Below are 23,351 nucleotides of genomic sequence, written 5' to 3'. Positions count from 1 at the left end.
CCAGCCGGCATGAGGAGAAGCAGGCAGAGCCCAGGGGAGGAGGCTGCCAGCTGTCCCTTCTGAATGCTCCCATTTCAAAGGAGAGGTTGGCCGGGAGTGTGGTTAGGAGAGGAAGGCTCACCTGTAGGGTTCTTATCAGAGACTACAGCAGTGTCTGAACTGGGTGGAACTCTCTGAATCCAAGCATGTAAATGCTAGGCACAGCAGTGGAGGCAGGGCAAGCAGCCCCTGATGGAGGGCTGTGATAATAAAACTGTTTCTGGCCCCAGCCGTGAATGGGCAACCTAGACCTTCACTTGGGGCCCTGTCCTCCACACAGGGTCGTGGATCTTTTAAAAAACAAGAACTGGCTGGGCGCGGTGGCTCACCGCTGTAATCCAAGAACTTTGGGAGGCCGAGGTGGGTGGATCACCTGAGGTTGGGAGTTCGAGACCAGCCTGACCAACATGGAGTATGAAAGAAGCCAGGCGTGGTGGCGCAGGCCTGTAGTCCCAGCTACTCGGGAGGCTGGCAGGAGAATCATTCGGACCCGAGAGGCAGAGGTTTCGCTGAGCTGAGATTGCACCATTGCATTCCAGCCTGGGCAACAAGAGTGAAACTGTCTCAAAAAAACAAAAAAACTCACAAAAACAGAAAAAAACCCCAAGAACCAACACACCCACTTTGTCACAAAACCCAGACAATCACAAACTTTGTCGAGGACATAGGGAAATTGGGACCCTCATACTCTGCTGGTGGGAATGTAAAATTGTGCAGCCGCTGCAGGAAACAGTTTGGTGATTCCTAGGTAAGTTAAACAGTTACCTTATGACCAGCACTTATACTCCGGCATATATGTCCAAAACAATTGAAATCAGGTGTTTCAAACAAAAGTGTGTACACGAATGCTCATAGCAGGACCATTCATAATAACCCGAATAGGTGGAGAGAACCCCAATGCCCATCAGCTGATGAATGGAGAAAGTTCAGTCTCCCCAAGCAAGGGAATAGCATTCAGCCATAAGAAGGAATGACGTTTTCATACCTGCTACCATGTGGACGGACCTTGAAAACATTACGCTAAGAGGAAACATTATGCTAAGTGGAAGCACGTTATGTAAATGAAAGAAGCCAGACACAAAAGGACACATATTGTACGATTAACTCTGCTTATATCAAACAGTCAAAACAGGCAGCTCTATAGAGAGCAGGTTCATGGCGGGCAGAGGCCGGGGGAATGGGGAATGGGGAGTGACTGACGGGTATGGGGTTTCCATTTGGAGTGATGAAGAAGTTCCGGAACGTTTTCTATCTCAGTGGTGACAGTTGCACAACGCTGTGTATTTAAAGTCACTGAATTGCGCATTAACATGGTTGAAATGGGACTTTTTTTTTTTTTTTTGAGATGGAGTTTTGCTCTTGTCCCTCAAGCTGGAGTGCAGTGGCGCAATCTCAGCTGATTGCAACCTCCACCTCCCTCATTCAAGTGATTCTCCTGCCTCATCTTCCCAGGTAGCTACAATTACAGGCACGTGCTGTCAGACCCAGCTAATTTTTGTATTTTCGGCAGAGACAGGGTTTCACCATGTTGGCTAGGCTGGTCTCGAACTCCTGACCTCAAGTAATCCACCCACCTCAGCCTCCCAAAGTGCTGGGATTATAGGCATGAACCACTGCGCCCAGCCAAAATGGGACATTTTTGTGTATTTTACCACAATTTAAAAAATAAAACAAAACAAGGAGCAACTCCTGTTCCCTCCAGCTGCTCTCTCCACGGGATGGGTCTCATTTTAGTTCTTCCGGACTCCATCAGATCAGCACATGCCCCGACTTGGGGGTCTGCATGGATGCCTCAAGCAGAGCTTGCTCCTGCTCCTTCTCCCGGATCTACCTGTGGACTGGTTTCCTGAGGCCTAGAGAATTCTCAGAAGGCTCACTCTACCTGTAATAACCTAACCTGGGTTAGCCTAACTGACTCTATCTTAGCTGCAAGCCTGACAAGCTCTCTGGAGCCTGTCCCTCCTGCTGCAGCCCCTCAGGTGCATTGCTGGGCCACGCTGCACTCAAAGCTTTGAGTCATTACAAACACTGCATGTTCTCACTCATAGGCAGGTATTGAACAATGAGAACACATGGACACAGGGAGGGGAGCACTACACACTGGGGTCTGTTGCGGGAAATAGGGGAGCGACAGAGGGTGGTGGGGAGGTGGGGAGAGATAGCCTGGGGAGAAACGCCAGATATAGGTGAAGGGGAGGAAGACAGCAAATCACACTGCCATGTGTGTACCTATGCAACAATCTTGCATGTTCTTCACATGTACCCCAAAACCTAACATGCAATAAAAACAAAAAAGAGTGGTTCACACTGTTCACAGCGCCTGTAACCACTGTAACCGCATCCTGCTTGGTGAGTCTGACTGCTATTGTGAACACCTTCCTTGGTGATTGATTCTATGGAAAGTTCCCCCGTGACCCCCTTAGTGATTGTATGGAAATACCCTTAGCAACTGGGAACCTCCTGCCCCTTGGTTACCAGCCTTCTCCTACTAACTTGCTTGTTCTGTTTCTGTAAAATTCTGCTTCAGCTGCTCCCTCCTCTCCCTAAATCAAGGTATAAAGGGAAATCAAGCCTGTTCCTTGGGGCGAGAGATTTTGAGCGTTAGCTGATTGTCGGTCGTGGGCTGAATGAAGGACTCATAATTTGAACTCAGAGCGTGGCGTTTCCTTCTAGCTCGCTTGGTTACAGTGCACCAAGGTGCTGCCTAGGATCCCGCTCGCAGAAGGCTTTCGCAGGTCTGTCTGATCACCGCTTCCCCAGGTCCCCATCCCTGTACCCAACCCCATCCATCGGCCCTGGAATCACTCTTCCAGTGGCCACTTGGAGCCCTGGTCAGTGCCTTCACATGAGTGCCCCTTGGGGCCATGGCCTGCTTCCAGGCTGCAATCCTGCTCCAAGACTTCAGCGCTGCCACCCTTCCCACCTCCACGGGCCTCCAGATTCAACCCCTTTCCTGGAGGGTACCCTTGACCTCTGTGTCTTTGCTCCCTGCAAATTCCCCCCACTCCCCTCCTTACTGCCCCCTCAACTATGGCCTGGGCTCTTGGGGTGGCTGCCTAGAGCAGGCTACGGCAATGTCTCTGCCTTCCACTTGAGGACCTAAGTGCCCCTGGAACATTTATCTTTATCACACAGGGCAGCAGGGGCAGCAGACCCCGGGCAGCAGGTCCCAGGAAGGGTGGGAAAGGGCCCAGCTCACCTGCCCTTGCTGCCCTGCCCAGTACCTTCCCCACTGCATGTTCTAGAGTGGATCATCATCCATTCCCTCCCCGCTCCCCTGTGATGAGAGTGAGCCAGGCAGGCCACTGGTTGCTGCCCCCGTGGCCCCCACCCTAGCTGATGTCCACTGTGCCCCGACACACCCTCGCCCTAGCTGATGCCCACTGTGCCCCCATGCACCTCCACCCTAGCTGATGCCCACTGTGCCCCCACACACCCTCACCCTAGCTGATGCCCACTGTGCCCCCACACCCCCACCCTAGCTGATGCCCACTGTGCCCCCATGCACCCCCACCCTAGCTGATGCCCACTGTGCCCCCACATACCCTCACCCTAGCTGATGCCCACTGTGCCCCCACACACCCTCACCCTAGCTAATGCCCACTGTGCCCCCATGCACCCCCACCCTAGCTGATGCCCACTGTGCCCCCATGCACCCCCACCCTAGCTGATGCCCACTGTGCCCCCACATACCCTCACCCTAGCTGATGCCCACTGTGCCTCCACACACCCCCACCCTAGCTGATGCCTGCTGTGCCCCCACGCACCCCCACGCTAGCTGATGCTTACTGTGCCCCCATGCACCCTCACCCTAGCTTATGCCTGCTGTGCCCCCAACCTGGGCTCCTCAGGCACCTAAGAGGTCCTCACCCCTGCTTCTGCCCCCACCTGCCTTGGCCCAGTGGGCAGTGAGACTGGGCAGAGGGATGAATCCAGGACCCCTCGGAGAGACAGAAGCTGGTAGGGTTGCTGTCGGTGGCTAAAGGCGGTCTCCGGCATTATCTCCAATGACGGTCTCATTGGTGTTCCCAACATACAAATGTACGTGGTCCGGGCATTGCTTGAGTCTGGGCTGCCAGCAGGACCTGAAGGGGTTGGTGAGCTGAGGGCAGGCGTTGGGGGTGATGCTCTGAGGTAGAGCTGGGATGGAGCTGGGGTCGGGAGACTGGCAGCTAGAGCTGGCTCGGGGCTGGGTTTGGGGAGTGGGCTGCCTGGGGCCCACGCTCTGCTGGCTCCGATTCCTTTAGCGAGCTCATCTCTGAATGCTGTTTGACCACAGGCTGGGGATGGAAGGATTTCCCTGGGGAGGGGATTGGAAGGGGCAGTGGGTCTGGGAGGACAGACTCAGTAACAACTCCCACTGCCTAGGAGTTAAGCTTCCTGGAAGCCTAGTGTGGCCTCCCTGGCTTTTCATCCAGCCGTGGGTGCTATCAGGCAGGTATCTTAACCTCTCTGGGCTTTATTTGCCATATCTGTTAAATGGGGATAGCAGCCCTGGCTCATAGGGCAGTATAGAGTCAATGAGATTAACATGTGAGGGGCTTAGCAGCATGGAGGCCTGGTAAACAATCAATAATGACCAGTGTTGCTGTTAGCATAACTGTAGAAAGTGTTCCCCTCTGTGTTTGAGGCAAATGTGGGCAGCTGAGATTGAGGTCAGTTGGCAGTTTGGATAAGGAGGTTCTGAGATCGCCGTGGGCTGCAGGCCAGTGGCACTCTCCCTGGGGGGGTGCAGGGAGGCCCACCATGGCTGAGGGTGGCCCAGGCTGCGCTGTCTGAAGTTCAGCAGCATTTTAAGGAGTGGAGGATGTCGGGAAGCTGGGGAAGGAGATGCTGGATCCACGGAACCCCCATTGCTCCCACCCAGCTGGGCTCAGCTGCTGGACGTGGTGAAGCTATCTTTAGAGAGGTCCCATCTCCACGTGGGGCATGCCCCAGATCGGCTGAGGCCCTGAGGCCTCCTTGCTGCCGTCTTGCCACAGGGCTTTTCGTTGGTTCTAAGCCCCAAAGACTTCTGTTCACCGAGGGGTGAAAAGAGCACTTGGACCAGACCTTCAATTTCAGGGGAGCTGCCAGGCTTGTTTCTCTGGCTGCAAAATAGGTGAGTTACTACGTCTGTGGGCTGAGAATCAGAGGACAAATGGTGTAAAGGTGTCTGTGGATGGCAAAGTAATCTACAATCCCCACAGTGAAGGTATTATTCTGTGGATTCCTCCCTCCGAACACATGGTTTTCCCAGATCTGACTCCACATCTAGTCCTGGTCCCAGGACAGTTGAGCCATCAGTAGCAGGGGACCAGAGACGGAGGCCTGGAAGGGAGGCCGAGGACCGCTGGGCAGGGGCTGTGTTGTCACACTAAGGGACGGGAGAGGGCCGGAACGGCACCCAGGTGAGCAGGGCTTTTCCTCCACTGCTGTTCTGTGCCCATGAGGGAGGGTGTCAAGGAGAAATGGGCTTAGGTGGGGGCAGCATTTGGGTACCGCAGCCTTTGGGCATGGCAGGGAGAGAAATTCTTCCTGGCATGAGGTATTCTGGGTCTTGGAGGGCCCCCAGTGACCTCCCCACCATTGCAGCTTGGAGGACCCCAGTGGCTCCCCTACTTTGTGTAGTTGCATGTGTGTTTGTGGGCTCACCACATCCTGCCCACTCCTAGAGGGGCCTCCCTACCCCAAGTGGAACATGAGCAGAATGGCCCAGATGCCTGGTCTCAGGGCTGCCTTCTCTGAAGGGACCGAAGCCCAGAGCGGACGTCTGCCCTGGGAGGTAGAATTGTGGGCTTCTGGGCTGCAGGTTTTGAGGCTCAGATGTTCCCAGGTGTGCCCCGCAGCTGCTCTGCCCTCAGATTCCATCTGCCTGCCCAGTGGTTCCCTCCAGCTTCTCCTGTGACCCCTCGCCTTGTCTTCGAGCTGTCCTCTTGGTGGCTTTCCATAGCCAGAGACTCTGAGCTTTGGGCTTTCTTGGGGTCCCTGGGATCCCCCTGGGGTGGCTGCTCACCTCCCACTCATCCACCGCCCAGCACACTGCTGAGTGCACGGTAGGTGCCCAGAGGGTGCCTGGCAGCGAGATCAACCAGGAGGCCCATGCAGGAAAGCGGGGTGCGGCCTGGCTGGGCTTGTGCACACCTTGTCTGTGCTGTCTCCTCCCCGTCTCCCCAACCCCTGCCTTTTTGACTCCTCCACCCGGGGTGCGCCCTCCCATCCCATCCCCACCAGAGTTGTCTGGGGAAAGCCTTGCCTTCTCACCTTTCCCCGTTCACTGGGTGAAAGTCAGGAAGCTGTCTCTGTTGCGGCCACTAGAGACTCAGGTCACTTCTGGTCTCTCCAGGCAGCTTCTCTCCACTCCCCACCATACCTCCCCAAGCTGCTCTGGAACTCTTCAGCCTACCTCTGTCATGGTGTTCCCAGGGTCCCCCGCCCCATCTCTCTACTTCAGGGCACAGAGTTGGAGAAGCGGTGGAGCGGAGTACTCCATAGGGCCTTCGAGAATATCCTTAGCTACCCTCTGGCCCAGGCTCTCCCAGTGAGACCTGCCCTCTCTCAGCAGGAGCTTTGGGGCTCTTGGCACTGTGTCACCTGTCTGTTCCTGGCATCCTCACACCGTGAGCTCTTGTGTGTGCCTGGGTGCATGTGTGCATACACGCCCCCCACCCATGGGGCCCTCCTTCCTGGTTAGTGTTCCAGTGCCCCACCCATACCCCCTGCCCCTCCGATACAGACACACTGGCTTTCACCCACCTGCACATTGCTGTGCCTGGAACTCTCTGTGGCCATGCAGATGTGGGAATGCTCCCCTGGGAGCAGCCCTCAGCCCTCGGGATAAACACCCAGCTCCCTCGCCCCCTCGACTGGGATGAAGGAGGGCTTCCCCAGTAGAAGGGAGCTCCAGGCGCCCACAACAGTGCTGGAGTGTTGGTCCTGCACCAGAGGCCACTCAGGGTGGCAAGCCCTGCCCTAGTTGGGGGCACTGAAGTGGGCAGTCCAGGGGAGCCCAGGAGTGCGCTGCCCACCTCAGAGCAGCACTGGCAGGGGCTGGGGCATACCTGGCTCTTGCCCGAAGGCCACTGCGTCCGCCTCCACCCCCACCTTTGCTCGCCTTCCTTGCCTGGCTTCACTCCCTGTCGCCCTCCCTGTACTCCCCTTCCCTCAGGTTCACACAAGAAAGATCAGGGTCTCAGGGACGGCCTCTTGCGGGGCGCAGGTGGAGACAGCTATGCTCATGGCCTGTCCAGTGCCCAGCGTCCTAACTCCACTTCCCGCTTCTCAGCTCAGCTCCTGCCTGGGGCTGGGACACACTCGTGTCCCTTGTTCCAGCTGCTCCTTCCCCTCACCCATGCTCTCCCTCCTCTGCATCCCTCACCGGGGTCCTCCTCTCCCTCCAATTCACCTCCTCACAGTGAGTGTCCCTAACTAAGGGGCCCTGGCCAGAGCCACCTGCTCCTCGAAGCGCTCCCTCCTGCCTTCACCCTTCTCCCAGCCTTCAGGGGCTCTCCTGGCATCATCCTTGCTGGGGTTAGAGGTGGGCAGGCTTCCCAGCAACACAGCAGCCCCCGGAAGCTGGGAAATGGCCCCTCTTCTGTGACACACCCTCTCCATCCAGCCCCCTGTGGAGTCCAGGCTTCACAAATGCTGGTTGAAAAGATAAGTATTATTTATACCAGCCACCCACCTCACAGCCGACACCCTCATCTCCTAGTGCCCCCCAAACCCTGCTCTGGCTGTCCAGTCCCTCCGGACATGGGCAGCTCAGTGGGTGCTGGGCCAGTCACGCCTGGAGTGTAAGCACACGCTGTCCCAACAGCCACTTGGGCAAGGGCCTTCTCCTCGCTTGCTTAGCTAGTGGTCCTGCCCCAGAGGCCATCTGGGGCCACAAGCTCTGGCCCCGATGCCGGGGCTCAGACACGCCTGGCTCTTGCTCACAGGCCACTCTGATCCCTTCAGCCCCCATCTTCTCACAAAAGAGGAAACCCTGGGGCAGGGGGTGATGGTTGTGGGGTGAGGGTGAAGTGAGGGGAAGCTGGCCTGGCCTGCAGGGTAGTAAATGTTCAGGGTGAAGGCAGCGAGGCAGGGCATTGCTGGTGGCAGTGCCACAGTGCCGGTGAGGTTCTGGAGGCCTGGAGGGTGACTAGTGCTGTGGCCCCATGTCTGACGATGACACCTGACTTCTATCTCCAGGGCTCCTGAGCAAGGACCCTTGGTTCCCAGTGGTGTTGGAAGGCATCGTCGAGGTTCAGAGGCATCATCATGGTGAGTCAGAGGCTGTCACAAGTTGCCATGATGCCCTGGGACAGCGAACAGCCTCCCCACAGACGCCGAGGGCAGCCCCAGGCCCCAGTAGGCTGGCGTTGTGCTCTGGGAGAAGACAGCCTTGGAGGGACACGCGAGCTGCTGTGGGTGTCCCGCGCCACATGTCCATTCATCCCCACGTCCCTTCTCCAGGGAGGATCGGGCAGGGAAGCCAGAGGCCCCGGGCCCGGCCCAGTCCTGTAGACAACTTTCCACTCATGAGCTAGAGTACTGCACAGCTGCAGGGGGAGAGTGGAACCCCCAGGCTGTCAGTGCCAGCTGCTCCTGGGGGAGTGGGCATGAGATCTAACAGGTTGCCTCCACAGACAGGGTGGTCCAGGAGCCTGGCCGTCATGTCCCCAGCCACAGCTCTTGGGGGATTGCTCCGTGGCTTGCCAGCTCAGACTGCCGTGGACTGCTTGATGCTGTGAAAGCTGACACGGGTTGGGGAGGTGGGGATGGACATGGCGCGGGCCACCCGGGCGCGGATCGAGTGCTTGTCCTGCCACCGGTGCCACCTCTTCCGGATGGCAGAGCGGACCTGCGGTCACAGGGAAGAGCACAACATCAGCCTGGGGCTCAGGAGCCCCTCCCTCCTCTGGGCTGCCTCAGGCAGCTGTGCAGGCGAGCTGAGTACACGGAGGTCCTCAGGGGGGCAACACTCACACCCTTAACATGCTGCTTTGCATGCTTGTCGGAACGGGGTTCTAAAGTGCACCGGGGAAGGGGCATCCTTTTCCAGCTCTCATGAAGGCCTTTGCCCTGAAGGTTCCCTGCCCTCAACCCACACGTATCCCCTGCCCAGGGCTCCGCCCTTCCTGGTTCTCACAGGCTCATCAAGGAGACTGGAGTCCTGGGTTCTGGCCTGGTGCCAGCTGCCTCTGAGAGCAAAGGAGGGGCTGTCTTGTGGGAGTGGACAGGTGGGAGGGGCAGGCCTGGGGCTCCCAGCAGCATCCTCCTAGGAGGAGGAGGGAAGAGAGAGCCAGCCCTGGGAGGGGAGCAGAAGGCTCTAGACAATCTCCGGCCCCCACAGGGTTCGCCACCCTGAGCCCTGAGGCAGGTCCCTGTGGTCCTCACCTCACTGTTGAGGAAACAGTAGAACACAGACACAAAGAAGCCCTGGGGAGGAGAGAAGAGGCGTCAGAGCCTGGCTGCAGATGTCGCCCACCCAGCCTCTGGGCTGCCCCTTGCTTCTCCCTAGCCTCCTGCCCTCCAGGCCTCTGCTTGGGAGAATCCCCACCCAAGGAGGCACCAATGTGGCTCTCCAGGGCTGTACCTGGAAGGATTCCAGGAAGGAGTTGAAGTAGATGAAGACGACCCGGGATACCTCATCTTCCCCGGGATTGACGAAGAACAGCATGTACGTGATGCCCAGGAGGGGCAGCAGCACCAGAGTGGCCTTCACAGCCTTCCTGGGGTGGGGCAGGTGGGGAGGCTCGGAGTCACAGCCCACCCCAGGACAGAGCCAGGTCGGGGGAGGGAGTGGCAGGTCTCTGGCATGTGAGAGGCATGGGGAGCAGGGTTTCATCAGGAAGGACTGCCAGGCCTGGGGGAGGTGGCACCCGGTTACCTGTACTGAATGGTCTCAGATGTGGTGGATGCCCGGAGCTTGGTCATGAGGATGCGGACAATGTTGAAAAGGAAGATGAAATTGATCTGCAAGTTGAGCACACCAGTGGGCCGGAGTGTGCAAGAGGCTGGAATGCAGCCTTCTCAACTCTTGCCTCAGTGCTCCTGCTGTTCTCCCTCCTCCTCATGAGCACCTGCACATCCCCAGCCTATGCCCCCTGTTTGCGTGGCCCCCACCTCTAGGCAGAGGGGTCCTTTCTGTTCACAGTTAGCACTGACTGCCCCTCCCCACTGGGCTCTGTTTCCCGCCCCTACCCAGGTTCTTACCAGCAGGACCAAGATCATGGGGCCCTGGTAGATGTAGTCGGTGTACACCCCAGGCCTTTTGCCAAACCAGCACCTAGAAGGCCACAGAGGAAAAGGGAGGAGGGGTCATTTGCGTCCGCCTCGGTGGCATGGGGAGGGACAGTGCTTGGCCAGGACAGGACTGGGGCTGGAGGCCAGGAGGTAGACACCCCAATTCCAACCCTGGCAGAAGGTTAAGCCACTTGATTCCACTGCTATGCCTCAGTCGTCCCATCTGCAGAATGGACAGCATCCTCTGCGATGACATGCAAAGTTGGAAGCAAGCACAGGGGCAGGAGGGGGACAGTGCGAAAGACTGAGTGGCCGGGAATGAGCATCGGCCCAACACAGCCTGTGTCTTCAGCTCCCCTTCACAGTCCCCTAGCTGTGGCTGAGGCCCAGCATGGCCTCTGGGGGACTGCTGGTGGGAGTGGCACCACACCTGTCACCCAGTGGGCCTGAATCTGTCTAATCGCAGCCTAAACGACCTTGAGAGGACACGTGCACAGGTTCCAGCTGCTGCAGGAGGTGATCGCTTTGCTTTTTCCCGAGCATCCCTCCAGCAAGCTCCAGGGAGGCCTGGGGACCAGACAAACTGGAAGCCTTGTGGGTATGAACCCCCAGTGGCTAGATCTCATAAGCCAGAAATTGAGATATGTATATAAAACCTTGGGACTTTTTAAAGGTTGGCTACAAAATGAAGTTTTCAGAAAACACCATGCCAGCCAAACACAGCTTCTGAGGGCCAGTCCAGTCCTTGGACCTCTGGCCGGCAAGGTTTTCCTGCTTTCTCACACCCAGATCCTCTCTATTGCAGTGTTGGATTCTCACCACCAGGTGGGGCTTCAGAGCCGCTCAGACCCCCTTTCTCCTTTAGCTCAAACAGTTTTTGTTTTGCTTTGTTTTTTGAGATTTGTGGAGTCTCACTCTGTTGCCCAAGCTGGATGGTAGTGGTGCAGTTTCAGCTCACTGCAACCTCTGTCTCTTGAGTTCAAGAGATTCTCCTACCTCAGCCTCCCGAGTAGCTGGGACTACAGGCATGCAACAGCACACCCTGCTAATTTATGTATATTTTTTAAAAGTAGATGTGGGGTTTCACCATGTTGGCAAGGCTGGTCTGGAACTCCTGAGCTCAAATGATCTGCCCGCTTGGCCTCCCAAACTGTTGGGATTATAGGCATGAGCCACCTTACCTGGCCCCAAGCATTTTTTGAAACCAGTTTCCCCACCACCTCCTGTACTCACACACACACATCTGCAGGCGCCACCACTCAGGATTTACAGTGCTCCTGCTGTGGCACCCAGGCCTCCCATCCAGGCTGGGCCCCCACCTTTCCGGCTGTGCAAATGCAGTGAGAGCCAGCTGGGCCTGAGTCAGGAAGGAGTCACCCTCACAAACATGCAAGATAATCTTCCAGGCTCCTCGTCCAGCCCAGTGGTTCCCTCCGTGGGGGAGGAGAGGGCTTGTCACTGTGATGGAGGCCACTTGGACTCCAGGTCACACAGGTTTCTGGGAACACTTTGGCAACGAAGATCCTGGGGCTCCACTGCTATCCATGTCCACCTTTTCTGCCCCCCCGCCCCCGCAGTGGTTTTCAATTTTAGCTGCACATTAGAATCACCTGGGCAGTTTTCAAGAATTCTGGGTGCCAGGCCACACCCCAGACCAATTACAGCCAGCTCTCTGGGGGCGGAACCTGGGCACTGGTACTTTTTGAAGCATCCCAGGTGATTTTAATGCGAGCGAGACTGAGAAGCACTGCAGCAGAAATCAACTCTTCAGGCACAATTGAAAACTTCTGAGTCTGTTTCATAAGGAACCAAAGAACTTCAGAGCTGGAAGGAGCCTCTGAGATCATCCGGGTCCATTTCTATTAAATCGGCAGAATCTTTTATTAAGACGTCTTAATACAAATAGAACACATTTATACAGCATTTGCTCTATGTGCCAGGAACTATTCTAAATGCTTAATACAGATTAACTCATATCACCCCACAATAGCCCTTTGAGGCAATAGCATATCCATTTTACAAATGAGGAGACTGAGGCACGCCACAGTAATCAGGGCAAGGTCACACAACTATTTAATGATGGAGCCATGATTCTGAACCTGGGCAGTCTGGCTCCAGGCTGCTTCCTGTGAAGCAGACAGAGGAGGCTGGGTCCTGCCTGTCCAGCCCCACCTAGCCAGAGCACAGGCAGGGACCCTCCGATTGAGTGCAGCCCCCAAATCCCTCCCTTTATAGATGTAGAAAACCATGGTCCTGACAGGAAAGCTGGCATGGCCCAAGGCCCTTGGGGAATGTCACCAAGCTGGGCTGGGAGCCTAAACCTTGGGGTCAGGAAGTTAAAGAAGGTGACTTACTTCTCATTGTCGTAGTACAGCTTCCCAATGGCCCAAGCCACAATGATGGGGAACGGCACACCTGGGGGAGAGATGGGCTGTCACAGAGCCCTCATCAGGGGCTGGGAGGCTCCAGGGGCCCTGGGGCTACCCGGAGTGGATCTCAAACTCACAAGCCTCCTTCAAGGTGCTCCTACTGCCCACACCCCCAAGAGGAGCAGAGGGCTATGACATGCACCCCACCACCCCAACAAGGCCTCTATCCCTCAGGCCCCCCAGCCTGCTGGCCTGAGTCTGGGCAAGGGAGGGCAGCCCGGCGGCCGCCACTGCCCAGGCCTCGGGGCGGGGGGTGCTGCGCAGCTCACCCCAGCCGATGCAGATGAACACCCACTTTCGCAGCCGCTCAGTGGAGTAGGTGAGCACGACGGCTGTGTGCAGGTAGCAGCCCTCACCGAACATCCAGAAGAAGTTGGTCACGTGGAAGTAGTTGTAGGCAGCTGTCACCAACCTGCACCAGGCCTGCCACCCCACCCCCAACCGGAGATGATGATGGGGGCAGGGGCAGCACCAAGCCCTGGGCCTGGGCCTCCCCTGGGCAGGACAGGGCATACCTGGGATCCCACTCCTGTTCTGTGGGCCCCTCCTCTGCAGGGCAGGCCCACCTCTGACCTGGGCTTGGCCGGGCCTGCTCCCCACGTCCCCGCCAGGACATACCACGTTGCTCTGCTGGACCTCGGGGCTCATGGTGAGCTGGACCACGAACCAGGTGGCGTTGCGCAGAATGAAGGCGGAGATGAGGTTCCAGTGGATGATGTTTCTCAGGCACCGGATGCTCCTGGCACAGCAAGGCAGGCAGGTGATGGAGTGACAGGAGAGAGGATGAGGGGCAGGCTGTCCGCATCACCCTCGCCCAGAGGTGTACATGAGGAAACTGAGGCACAGGGTGAGGCAGCCTGGCCAAGTGACACGGGGAGGTGACAGCAAGGCTCTCCTGATGCCTCATGGAGCCCTTCCTGCCTGCAGCCCACCCAGACGTAAGCCCCACGCAGAGCCTGTCATGCAGCCTGTGCTCCATGGGCCGGGGCAGCTGGCTTCCTGGGGGTGCCTCCTTCCCCTGGGGATGCCTTCCACTCCCTGCCATTCCAGGACGGACAGTCACAGGGGTTAGCCCTGCTCCCAGCCTCCAGCCCTGATGCTCGGCTCCTGATCCCACCTGTCCCCATCCTCAGCTCTGCCACCTGCATCCTTGGCAGTAGTGATGGGGCCCAGGCACCTCTGAACCTGAAAAGGGGGCACCACTCCATGAAGCCTCCACCTCTAGGGCTCCATCCGCCTGGTCACCCCAGTGGGAGCAGCCCAGCCTGGGAGTGGGTGACACAAGACAAACTTTGTCCCTCCCCACCATTCTAGCAGCTACTGGGGAGGGGGAAGAGCGGCTCTGCCAGAGGTTCGCAGAGACCTGAGCCTCCTGGATAAGCCAGCCCCTGCACCCCTCCCAGCAACCCCCACCCCGACCCAGAGCTGCTCCTGTCTCTCGCTTCTCCGCCCTGTTCCTGCTCTAGGGCCTGGGGACAGGAGGAGGCACTGCTGGGGTCTTCTCACCTGAGCCGCAGAAAGAGGACAAAGGCCACCAAGAGGGCCACCAGGGAGATACAGTGGCCCAGGTAGTTGATGATGACTGCGACGTGGTAGTGCACCTTGCTCTTTTTCTGGAGCAGGAGAGAGGGGCAGAGGTGAGGCTCCTGCACAGCTCAGCCCTTTCGCCCACTGGATGTGAGCTGCTGTGGGAGGACATTGCCTGGGGGTGGCTGGGATGGAGCGGGGCATGATCTCAAGGGCCATCCCCACTTCCTGAGTGCCTGCTGCTGGTCAGGCTTCACGTGAGAGCAAAGCCATCCAGTTTGACGCTCTGTCTGTCCCTGAATCCTGTGCTCTGTTCACTACTGAGTGTTGTGTTGAACTGAATCTCCACATCACGCAGGATTCCCCACTCCACACGGACTCCCCTCCAAGCGCATGAGTGCATGTGGCCGGCTCACAGGGGTGCCCTCACGCCCACATCTACCCATGCTTCCGCCCGGTCAGAACACCAGGTGGACCTCTCAGCTGCAGAGACGCCGTTCTCCTGGGATTTCTCTTCACCCGTTTCTGAACCGAGTCACCATCTTCTCGGCGCCCCTAAACCCCTCCTGCTGCTATGCAGCCTGCTCCTGTGAGTGACAAGGGCCAGGCAGCTGCTTAGAAATCAGCAGAAACCACAGAAAATAGTCTCCATAACTCACTTCCCAGGGCCTTCCCCATCCCTGGACCAGCAGGATCTGTGCAGAGTCAGCCGGATCTTCTCCCGGGCTTGGAACACATTCCTCGTTTTATTTCTTAATGAATTAAATATACCGGTGAGGTCACTGCCCTCCTCTTTCCAGCAATCTTAAGTTCCAGGAGTGATGAAGCTTTCCCACTTAACAGAGGATTTTCAAATCTGTTATCGTCTTAAACTGCCAGGGCAACCCCGTCGGGAGCGGGAAGGGCATCTGGGCTTTATTTTGTAGGAACAGCACAGAGGCTTTGCAGATGCACCGGAGGTCGAGCAACGTCAAAACCACCTCCTGCCTGCATGTGGGAACTGGCAAGATGCGAAGGCTGAACCAGGTCCCCAGCCCATCACACAGGACTGGCCAGTCCCCGTGCCCAGCTCTCTGCAGATCCCTGCCCAAGAGCAAAGCCCCCACCCACACTCTTACAGGTCCCAAGAAGCAAGCAGGGCCTGAAAACGCAGAGCGTGACACGCAGTAGACCTCCGAAGCAGTGTGTGAGTGAAGGAAGGAGGGACAGGTGTTGGAAAGCAGGTGGCTTTGAGAAGGGAGGGGTCCCCGGCAGCACCTCCATTCCTCCCCATTTCCGGGCTCTGGGGTGGGGCTGACAGATGACGAGGCACAGAAATGGGTAAGTGCAAGTGCCGAGAAGCGGTGAGCTCACAACGGCCCTCATCATCCTCTCAGAGCCACCAAGGAGCTCCTGGCCCTTCACGAGCCTTCCTGTCAGAATTACAGAACCCGCGAAACCAGAGACCAAGTCCAGCCCTTTCTACCAGGCATCCCAGGAGGAGCCAAGGCCCTATGTCCAGCTCTGCTAGGCCACCAAGGCCCTTCTGAAGGGGCATCCTCACTGGGGAACCTCTCAGCTCCAGAGGCTCCTACAGAAACTGTTCCTGGAGCTGGTTTCCAGGCAGAGGCTTCCTGGAACACGGTAGGAAATCACATTAGCAACTCCAGCCTCCAAAGGGCTGGGATCCAGGGAGATGTGAACGAAGGCAGGAGAGAGAGAGACAGAGAGGGGAAGCGATGGGAGGGTACCCATCACCCACCCATGCAAGCGGGGAGGATCTCTAAGTACCTGGCGGCAGAGGCCCCAGTCCAGAGGCTCCGGAATATATGCACATATCACGGGCTGTCTGGAGCTGATATTTAATATCCTTTTATTAAATTTCCCACAAATCCATGCTGAGAAGCCCCTGGGTAATGACAGCATGCGTGGAGCCGTGTGTGGCACGACACCCCAGCCTTGTTCACAGGCCCAGGCTGGGTGGGACCAGCACAGCATGCAGGGAGACCCTTCACTGTCACCTGCCAGGGCCCTGCCTCGCTCCTGAGTCAGGCCACACCAGGCCCTTGGGTATGGAGTGGGGAGGAGTCATCTATTAAGCACCTGCTGTATGCCGAGCCCTGTGCCAGGAGCTCCGCAGACACCACTGCTTTTCTTTCCCACAGCTGCCCCTGGAGACTGCCCCTCTCATCCCCGTTCTTCCCATGGAAGAGGCTGAATACTCGGCCACGCCATGTATCTAGAACCTGAGTCTGCCTGGCATTGAAATTCCTCTTTTCCCTGTTTCCCTGGGACGTTTCTTTTTTGGGGGCGAGGGGAATGGAGTCTCGCTCTGTCACCCAGGCTGGAGTGGTGGGATCTTGGCTTACTGCAGTCTCTGCCTCCTGGGTTCAAGTGATTCTCCTGCCTCAGCCTCCCGAGCAGCTGGGATCACATGTATGTGCTACCACGCCTGGCTTAATTTTTGTGTTTCTGGTAGAGATGGAGTTTCACCGTGTTGCCCAGGCTGGTCTCACACTCTTGAGCTCAGGCAATCTGCCCGCCTCTGTCTCCCGAAGTGTGGGGATTACAGGTGTGCGCCATTGCACCCAGCCCCCTGGGACATTTCTTGGGGGACAAGCAGGAACTGAAAGTAGAGGCATCCTCTGGGGCGGTCTTGCTCCATTCTGGGCCCAGGAGCCTCAGGGGACCTCCTGTCGGGAGGATGGTGCCTACCAGGGCTTCTCTCCACAGAGCCTCAGAGGGAGAATCGGCCAAACCACTCCTGGGGGACAAAGACTCTGTGACTCCCTGGGCCAGGTTCAAGCCCTGTCTCTCATCGGCCACATCAGCATGACAAAACCTGAGAAGCAGCCTGAGAAGACAGCTGGAGAGACAGCCTGATAGATGGCTGCCAATGCCCTGAGACATACATCCTGCGACACCCAGACAGAAGCCAGTGACTGCGAAATCTCCAGTAACAACCAGAGCTCTGGCCGGCATTATCTAAAGAGACAGTAAGGCTTTGAGAGACTCCCAGGAACACCCTGAGAGGTAGCCAGTGACTCCTGGAGAGTCAGCACCCCCAGGGACAGCCAGTGACACCCTGACTGACGGCCACGATGACAGCAAAGCAGCTGGGATGTCCAAAGGACATCCCTAGCCACCCCTGGGGCCCTGACCAGCACTCCATCTCCATCCAGTCTGGAGACCTAAGACCAGCAGGCACCCCACCCTAAAGAGGCTGGCACAGCATGGCACTCGGCAGAGCCCACTCTACTGTACCCTCGGTGACCTGAATTGAATAAGCAATTAGTGCCCTGGACTCTCTGCAGGACACCACCTCGTCCCAGGCGCTGCAGTGCCAGACCCGTCCTGATGCCTCTCGGGTACAGTAGCAATGAGACCTCCCTTCCAAGTTCCCCCCGTGCTCCCTCCATTCTGGCACCTCCTCTCCACCGAGGCTTCCAGAGCTACTCCTCTGGCCCCGTAGCAGGCACTCACTCCAGCCCCTCGATCCTCGAAGGGCCCTGGCCCAGCGACTGCACACGGAGACGCTGGCAGTGATGGTGAGGAGAGTGGGCTATACGGCCTACCCCAGGCCCACAGAATCGGAGCTTTGTTTCAGGAAAAAGCACCTTCACAGTTCAGAAGCCCTGGTCCAACCACCGCTTGCCTCTCCCCACACAGTGAGCAGTGAACCCTGGCCCACAAATCCAGACCCCAGAATCCATTTCATGTCCCGCCAAGGTGTGGTCTCCCAGGCTGTGCCTGAGCCCCGGCTCCTGTGCTCAGCAGAGCGTGGGGAAAGGGGAGGGAGTGTGTGCAAGTGTCAGGGAGGGGGAGAGTCGGACGGTGGGGAAGGGAGAGAACATAGTGGAGGGAGAAGGTGCTGATACCGGGTAGGGGGGCATGTAGGGTGGTGCTGGGGGCTCAGTGCCATTCCAGGGCTAGCCACGCATGCAACAGGCTCCCCAGTTGGGTGCCTGTCCCTGGTGATGCCGGCTTTGGGCAGATCTCCCGGGGTGCCTGGCCTTGGGGTGCCCTCGCAAGTCCCATTTCACAGGCAGACTTCTGTGAATCCATTATCTGCAATACCCCAGGGCGCTGGAGCTTAATTAGGGCTTAGTCCAAGTCCAGAGCTGAGAAACCTGCCACTCAATTCATTGGATACTTTCTCTGCAGTTCCGGGAGGGGTCTGGCGAGGGTGGGGGTTGGCAGAAGGGGATGGCATTTTCGCTCATTAAATTAATTGATTACCCTGCGTGCTAGGCACCAGGCCAGCAGGGGCTGCTGGGGAAAGAGGTGGCAGAGCCAGGCAGGGGTGGGCTGGTGGGGGCGGGTCACTCCCCCAAGTATACACTAGGACGTTCCCTGACCTCACAGGGGAGATGAGGGATGGCGGGGCGGCAGGTGAATGGAACGTCCCCCATATGCCAAGATAGGCCAACACCACCCTCCCATCCCCAGGAGGCAGAGATCTGAACTCCTGGCTGTCACCTTAGGGAACTTGGTGCGGTTCAGCAGCCTGCTCAGGTCACGCAGCAGGTTCCCATTGAAACCCAACCCCGAAAGTTCCGTGCTGTGCCCACTGCAATGCAAAGAGGGGCTGATGAGAGTGGGCTCCTCACCCTCTTCTTTGTCCTAACCCTGCTGCTGGAGAGAGGGAGAGACCCCTGTCCTGGCAGGGGTGGGCGTTGCAGGCTGAGGTGGCTAACCTACTGCCCTTGGACCTCTGAAGGGGGCTGGAGAAAACGGGGGCTGCTGAGTGTCTCCATCAGCCAACTGAAAGCAGGAGAGACAGGTGACCCACAAAGACCCCACCCTGCTCCTCAGGAGAGCGGAGTGCCGGGTGTGAGGCCGGGACCAGCGGTGACAGACTATGGCCGGCGGCCTGGCCTTGGCTGGGCCTCCTCCCCGCCACCTTTCTGGCATGGTGTGTGGTCCTGAGCCGCCGACGGCACTGACGACAGCACTGACTCGCTTTCCTTTCCTCCCACCTCCTCTACTGTGTGCCAGGCTATGGGTCCCGCATCCCTGAACCGTCTTGCCCACTCCCGCCCCCCAGCCAAGGCCATCTCCTCTGGCCCAACTAAGTCTCCTAACCTGGAACCCTACTTCCTTCCCCCGGTCCAGGAGGAGCCCTCCTCCCAATCCCAGGGCTTTCCAGGTGAACTTTCTGGGTGGGGGCTTAGCAAGCTGGGGGCTTTCTCTACTCAGGTCAGATCATCAGGGGCCTGACCAACCCACCCTTGAGTGCCACCTGAAGGTCTGGCCTGTGGGATCTGAGATCCAGGCAGCCCCCGCCCTGCCAGAGCAGCACCGTGGAAGAACTCATCATTCTTTTACGCTAGGCACTGACCTATCTGCAGCTTCTGGAAGGAGACAGCAGAGTCCCGAATTAGCTCAGTGACTTGAGGCCTGGAGGCCAGGGGTGGGGCTAACCAACGCATGTGGGCCGGGGTGGGAGCTACAGGTGGAGAAAAGTGATTCTTTCTCCATTAACTTTGTTTCACGCCAGACACCCGGCAGTGGGCAAAGCAGAGCCTGAGCTTCAAAGCCCTGGGTTCCAGGCTGTGACTCACTCAGGCCACATGACCTTGTGTTACTCATTCCCCTTTTCTGGTCCCCAGTCTCCTTGTCTGTAATGTGAACGGTAACGCTAGATTAGAGTTTCTGGCTTTTGCCCCGTCAGAAGGCTCCCCGGGGGCACTCATTCAAGACACGGATTCCCAGGTCCTCCTTGGACAGTGTGTTTCTCAGGTGTTGGGTGTGGCCCTGGAGCCTGTATTTGGGCAAGTGAAGTACCCTGGGCGATTTCTTTTTTCTTTTTTTTTTTTGACAGAGTCTTGCTCTGTCACCTAGGCTGGAGTGCAGTGGCACGATCTTGGCTCACTACAACTTCCGCCTCCCAGGTTCAAGTGATTCTCCTGCCTCAGCCTCCTGAGTAGCTGGGACTATAGGCACTCACCACCACACCTGGCTAATTTTGTATTTTTAGTAGAGACGGGGTTTCACCATGTTGGCCAGGCTGGTCTCCAACTCCTGACCTCAGGTAATCTGCCTCTGGGTGATTCTTATAACCAGGCAGGTCTGGGAACCTCAAGATGGGAGGGAGAGTCTCCAAGGTCCCTTCCAGCTCTGATCTTTAGTTGATGGGTTCTTGCGACTGCCTAGGTTGGTGAGTCTCTTCCACACTCAGAAGTCTGGGTCCTCAGACAGCCCGGGGTATCCCCCCTTCTGCCCTTTGACCCCTGCCTTCCTTAGCACCCAGGGAGAAAGCGTCGGGTGGAAAAGGAGAGGGAGTGGGAGAGGCTGAGGGCAGCAGCAGCTCTAGGATAGATATATTTGTGTCTCTGCCAAATGTAACCCTTCAAAGATTATTCATTGCAGCATCATTTGTAATAACTGAAGACTAGGAATAAAGACTGGTTAAAATAAATTATGGTATATTTTGTGATATTATGCAAATGCAGAAAGAATGGAGATGCTCTTTATGTAGTGATGTGGAACCATCTCCAAGACAGATGATTATATGAGGAAAGCAAGGTGTAGACTAATATGCACCATTCGGGTAAAAACAAAAAAGAATACCTATATATAATTACTTGTAAAAGCAGAGAATGTCTCTGGAAGAACATTAGTGAAATTGGCAAAACGGTTGCCTCTGGCAGGGAATCCAGTGGCTGGGGATGGGGTGGGAGGGGACACTATATTCCCATTTGTACCTTCTGAATTCTGTGTAAGCAACATCTACTCAAAAACATTTAACATTTTAAAAGGTTTTCCAAGGGCTTTTTTGACCTGCACTGCTACCTACACCCCGTCCCTGGTTCCCATACAGCCCCATGGCTGGAACTGGATGCATCTCTCAGGCGCGAGTGGTGGAAAAGGGTGGGACTCCTGTGATCGAGTCTGGTCTCCCTTTGCACCCCCAGGACAGTCCCATGCCCAGTGCAAGCGGCTGCCCAATGAGCACGAGGAGAAGGAAGGAAGGAACAAGGACCCGTCTCATCGCCATCAGAGCCCGCCCAGTGCCCCACTTGCCTAGCTCACTCTCAATGGCTCATGGGCCATTTCCAAGCCAACGGCTCGAGCTCCCCAGTCGGCTTTGCTACGACAGGGCCTTGACATTAGCCTCTGGCTCCCTGACTCCAAGTAGCAGGCACAAAACTCTGCCGGAGACCCTTGACCCCCTTCCATATGGGCAGCCTCGCTTGGCTCAGCCTCACCTCCTCATTGAGGATCTCCTGGCACTCGGAGTAATTCACGCGGGCGGCCCAGCTGCCGTTGGCCAGGCACTCCCGGTAGCCATTGTCTGGAAAAGGAAGAGAGAGGCAGTGATGGCGGAGCAGCCTGGGCCCCCGTCTGACCATCCTGGCCCAGATGGATGAATAGGGGGATCTGAAGATGGCCAGCCGTCTCTGCATCCAACTAGGCCAGCACAGGCACCTGCTGGGTGGGGGCTGTGTGGAGTGAAGCTGGGGAGAGGAACTTCCTCACCCCACCTCCATCTTCCTGACGCTTTTTTTTTTTTTTTTTTTTTTTTTTTTTTTTTTTTTTGAGACAGAGTTTTGCTCTTGTTGCTCAGGCTGGAGTGCAATGGTGCCATCTCGGCTCACCACAACCTCCGGGTTCAACCGATTCTCCGGGTTCAGCCTGCGAGTGTCTGCGATTACAGGCATGCGCCACCACGCCCAGCTAATTTTTGTATTTTTAGTACAGATGGGGTTTCTCCATGTTGGTCAGGCTGGTCTTGAACTCCTGACCTCAGGTGATCTGCCTGCCTTGGCCTCCCAAAGTGCTGGGATTACAGGTGTGAGCCACCGTGCCTGGCCCTTCCTCCCTCTTTCTACTCATTGGCCTCCAGCAGGGGTTGGTGGCTCCCCCGATTCCCACCTGTGGGCCACGGCTCTGCCCACCCAAGCTGGCACGATCTTGCCCACAGGACTGCCCGGGGACAGGCTTGGCCAGCTCCCTGGGCTGTTTCCTTTTAGGTCCTTATGTGGTGGCAGATGACTAGGTAGGTGCTTTCCTGAGAAATCTCCTATTTGGGGGTCTTGTAAGACAGCAAAAAATGGTGAGACCTCATGAGGCAATTCTCATGAGGCTGGGCATGAGTGGTGGAAGGGTATGCGGTGACAACTCACATGGCAGGTGACATGACAGGCTTCTCATGGTCGAGCCATCTGATAGAGGTGGCTGTGGGAGGTCCTCACTGGCCGTGTTGCCCATGGGGGCTCAAAGTTCATGGGGCAGGTCTTGGGAAGGTCCCCAGGACAGCACTTCCCCACAGTGGGCCTCTGTTGGAAGGTCGTGTCGGGGGAACATCCATGGTGAGGTCTTTTCGACAGAAAATGACATGTGACAGGCATGTGTGGGGAGATCTCGTCACTCAGGTCTGCCACAGCTGCTCCTAGCCAGGCCCATGTCACTCAAGAAAGAAGGCAGGAGACATATGGGGGTTCATGCAGCCATCAGCCTGGACGGCGGCCCAGAACCTGTCACCTTCTAAGGAGATGGGGAGGGGCCCTGTGAGCTGAACTGACACCTGGCTTTAGGGTCCTGGGATGGGCAGAGCTGCCCAGCATGTTCCCCTTGCCCTCCTTCCTGCCTACCAGGCTCGAGCTCCGGGCTCTAGAAACCCAGCTGGGAAGGGACAGAGCAAGTTCTAAATTCCATCTCATCTTCTCTGCTGGCAGAGGTCGCCCCACCCCACCCTGTACCCAGCTCTGGCATCAGTAGCTCTAAACATGCTTCCTTGAGTTAATTCTGGCTCTGACTCCAGGCAGAACTGCTTGGCAGAGAAATGAAGCCCTGAGCATCGCCACTGGAGCCTCCCTTACCTCAGGCCTTCCTGTGGCTTCCAAGCTGCCAGAGTCCGTGTCCTTGAGTCTAGAGCCCCATGGGGCAGAACCCTGTGAGGGTCTAGAGGCTGGGGCCCTGGGGCCAGCTCAGCTGCTGCTGTGCTGCGTGAGTGACCTCCAGAACCTCCCTTCTCATTTATAAAAGGAGGGGCTGGAATGGCTGATCCCCAAGGGACCCTCCAGCCTGGGAGCTGCCTCTCTGCTGGTAGCATCAGGACAAGAAGGTGATGACAGGGAGCCTGTCCTGGCCTCCAGGGCTAAAAGGTAGACGTGGCCTCTCCTCTCTCGCTCCACTCCCCTCCCTGGTCCCTCTGCTGAGGAG

General features: G+C 57.2%; 1 protein-coding gene across 3 annotated transcripts in view; it reads right to left on the bottom strand.

Annotated features, from left to right (window-relative positions):
* Positions 1-7,666: 7,666 nt before the first annotated feature.
* Positions 7,667-23,351, bottom strand: part of CRHR1 (corticotropin releasing hormone receptor 1) — a 51,689-nt gene continuing 36,004 nt past the window's right edge. Inside the window, exons 4-13 of one of the 3 annotated variants that reach the window (XM_003942414.3) lie at positions 21,395-21,480; positions 14,184-14,290; positions 13,296-13,416; positions 12,947-13,100; positions 12,603-12,663; positions 10,219-10,291; positions 9,893-9,978; positions 9,599-9,734; positions 9,400-9,441; positions 7,667-8,863 (exon numbers count right to left, since the gene is read on the bottom strand). In XM_003942414.3, the coding sequence (XP_003942463.1) occupies positions 8,723-8,863; positions 9,400-9,441; positions 9,599-9,734; positions 9,893-9,978; positions 10,219-10,291; positions 12,603-12,663; positions 12,947-13,100; positions 13,296-13,416; positions 14,184-14,290; positions 21,395-21,480 (1,007 nt within the window). In that variant the 3' untranslated portion in view covers positions 7,667-8,722. Of the gene's footprint in view, positions 8,864-9,399; positions 9,442-9,598; positions 9,735-9,892; positions 9,979-10,218; positions 10,292-12,602; positions 12,664-12,946; positions 13,417-14,183; positions 14,291-21,394; positions 21,481-22,312; positions 22,466-23,351 lie in introns of all 3 variants that reach the window. The other 2 variants (XM_039476892.2, XM_010330261.3) reach the window with 2 other exon arrangements.

Source organism: Saimiri boliviensis, chromosome 17, assembly GCF_048565385.1.
Source record: "Saimiri boliviensis isolate mSaiBol1 chromosome 17, mSaiBol1.pri, whole genome shotgun sequence".
In the NCBI taxonomy this organism is placed as follows: Eukaryota; Metazoa; Chordata; class Mammalia; order Primates; family Cebidae; genus Saimiri; species Saimiri boliviensis.
Note: the sequence above shows the minus strand (reverse complement) of the source record. Positions and strands in the feature narration are given on the sequence as shown.